The sequence below is a fragment of the Vombatus ursinus genome, unplaced genomic scaffold (genome assembly GCF_900497805.2).
Source record: "Vombatus ursinus unplaced genomic scaffold, bare-nosed wombat genome assembly UNPS02009918.1, whole genome shotgun sequence".
Taxonomy (NCBI): Eukaryota; Metazoa; Chordata; class Mammalia; order Diprotodontia; family Vombatidae; genus Vombatus; species Vombatus ursinus.
Genome location: NW_020949696.1, coordinates 4739224 through 4742115, shown reverse-complemented (window position 1 = coordinate 4742115; position 2892 = coordinate 4739224). Strand labels below are relative to the sequence as shown.

The following is a 2892-nucleotide window of genomic DNA, read 5'->3' as shown; positions in this document are numbered from 1 at the left end:
AAACACTGATTACTAAAAACCAACATGGCTTCCAAAACAGGCCATGTCACCAATGTATGGGTTTGTTCTGCCTAACTATGCCTTTTTTTTAAGCTTGGGGGAGGAGGTTTGGGAAGAAAGGACTAGTGATAGTGAAATAAAAAAGAAAAAGGGAAATAAAAGAGGGCCATTGCAGCATTTTCTAAATGTGCAAAGAGAACAGGAAGAGGTTAGATAAGCAGAACAGCTTTGAAATTGTTGAATTTATTATGTAACTTTGAAAAGAAATGCAAGCTTATGGAAGGGAGATTTTAGCTTTATATGCATTCTTCTTTCCTGTTCCTCTATGTAGGTGAAAATAGTTGGGTTTGTTGATTTTGGGCAAGTGAAGAAAAATACATTTTTTTTTAGAGTAGACTACGTCAGACTAAACTCATTTCCATTGAGACTGATGGGGCAACTAGGTGGCACAGTGGGTAGAGAGCCAGGTCTGGAGTCAGGAAAGACTCAACTTCCTGAGTTGAAAGCCAGCCTCAGGCACTTTCTAGCTGTGTGACCCTGGTCAAGTCACTTCACCCTGTTTGCCTCAGTTTCCTCATATGTAAAATACTGGAGTAGGAAATGGTAAACCACTCCAGTATCTTTGCCAAGAAAACCCCACATGGGGTCACAGAGTCGAACATGAGTGAACATCAAGTAGTCTTGTAGATCAGGGGAATTGCTATAGACGAAGCATGCTTATATTTCAGCAAAACCACTCACGCTATCTTCACAGACAGGTTAAATAACGGTATATATACTTAACTTTGAATGTGTTGAATGACCTACCCAAACAATAATCATTAATGGCTGGAAGTGAAAAGTTTCTAGTGGCTGTTCGACATTTTTATAAACAACTTAACATATACATCCAGCATACTTGTTAAATGTGCAGACGATACAAGGTCAGTAAGGAACATTAACAGACTGGATGAGAATCAGGATCCAAAAAGATCTTGATGGATCAAAAGGAAAGGCCAAGTTGAGTGAGACAGAATTCTGGCACAACTGAGAAAACTGAAATTTAATAGTGAGGAAAGTAAAATTTCACATTTGGGTTGAAAAAAACCAACTTCACTAATTACAGACTGGGTGAAGACATGAGGGCAAAACCAGGAGCAATGTGGCAGGCAGGCAGACAGATGTCGGGTGCTCTAAGGAAAAACAATCAGACGTGTCCTAAAATGGAGCAGGCTGCTACAGGTGTCCGAGTGTCTTACTGCAGGTCTCCACGCAGAGGCGATGCAACAACTCCTTAAGAGTCTTACAGATACTTCTTAAGAATGTTACAAAAGGGATTCTTGGTCAGATACAGGCTAGCAAACTTTGACGTCCCTTCCAACTCCGGACACAGCTGTAACCAGAAACTGGTTACTGTCCGATGTTACTCTCTAATCGTTGCATGTGTATCTACCTTATCTTCTCAACGTCTCCACCTGTATTTCCCCACAGTACCTAACACAAGGCTGGTCGTGCCACATGTAGTCAATGTTCTTTGAAAGAAACTGATCACCCCCATATAACTGCATAGAGAAAGAGGATATAACTTTTAAGTCTAAGCTGGAGAGGGGCAAGGAGAAGAGGAAGTGAACTCCCTCTTATATTTCTCTGTAGAACATGGGCTTGCGATAGGTGGATGGGGGAGGGAGTTGGAAGAGTTCCCCTAAGTCACCCACATACCAGGTTACCTGGGCATATGTTTGTGAAATACCTGCTGGAGTTGGGGCTAAGTACTTGGAATGCCTGCACGACCCTGGCTTCATTAGTACCAAGCTCAAATTGACAATGCCACAGAAATACAGAGACTTGTAAAAACTGGCCTTGCAGAGTACTGCAGATCTGCAGTCGAGCTAGGGTCCTAAACAGATGTCTTCCAAGATACAAACCTGCCTCCTTCTCCTATATTAAATTCGGGATTCAGATCTGCTGCGACAGACTCAAGAGTTAAAGAGCAGTGTACGCAGTGCCCAATTCTGGGGAGAGTGTGGTCATGTCTGCTCGACAGAACTCCTGCCAAGCCTTGGGAGGGTGTCAGAGCCCATCCACTCAAACAAGACAAGGGACGAGGGCTGAACCCCAACTCAACACGTTTCGCATGAACATCTGCACAAGTCAGGCAACCAAGCAATCAGCAGTTTTCTTCCTAGACCCAATATGCATGGCGACTAGGGAAAGGTGGTGAAGTGGTGGATTATTTCCAAGTGACCTGTCGATGGGACTCTACTGTAGCTTAATGAGACTACTGATATTATTCCACTCAATGTAAACAAGGCAGAAACCTATTTAATCAACTGTGAGGACAGAGTTCAAACCCCTGTACAAAAAAACTCCAAAACTTGTCTTTGGGGAATGATGCAATGTAAATAAAACCCAACTTGGTAGGGGAGGAGGAAAAGCTTTTCAATTGGTTGGTGGAGGAGGAGGAATGTTTCCAGGTCCTTCTGAGGGAAGAGGGGGCCGCAACATTGGGGGCATAGGAGTTGGGGGATGTACTCCTGGGTTTGGAGGGTGTACACCTGGGGCTTGGGGGTGAACCCCCGGAGCTTGAGGATGAACCCCTGGTGCTTGAGGGTGAACCCCCGGTGCTTGGGGGTGAACTCCCGGAGCTTGAGGATGAACCCCTGGTGCTTGGGGGTGAACCCCCGGTGCTTGGGGGTGAACCCCAGGAGCTTGGGGGTGAACTCCAGGTGCTTGGGGGTGTACCCCAGGAGCTTGGGGGTGAACTCCAGGTGCTTGGGGGTGTACCCCTGGAGCCTGAGGATGAACCCCAGGTGCTTGGGGGTGTACCCCAGGAGCTTGAGGATGAACCCCAGGTGCTTGGGGATGTACTCCTGGAGCCTGAGGATGAACCCCAGGTGCTTGGGGGTGAACTCC

The 2892-nt window shown here is 46.0% G+C and overlaps 1 protein-coding gene across 4 annotated transcripts in view; it reads right to left on the bottom strand.

Moving 5' to 3' along the window:
• Positions 1 to 1015: 1015 nt before the first annotated feature.
• SF3A2 (splicing factor 3a subunit 2) overlaps positions 1016 to 2892 on the bottom strand; it is a 24394-nt gene continuing 22517 nt past the window's right edge. For all 4 annotated transcript variants that reach the window (XM_027853146.1, XM_027853143.1, XM_027853144.1 and 1 more), the window contains exon 9: positions 1016 to 2892. This exon is cut by the window's right edge and continues 555 nt beyond it. In XM_027853146.1, coding sequence (XP_027708947.1) covers positions 2419 to 2892 — 474 coding nt within the window. In that variant the 3' untranslated portion in view covers positions 1016 to 2418.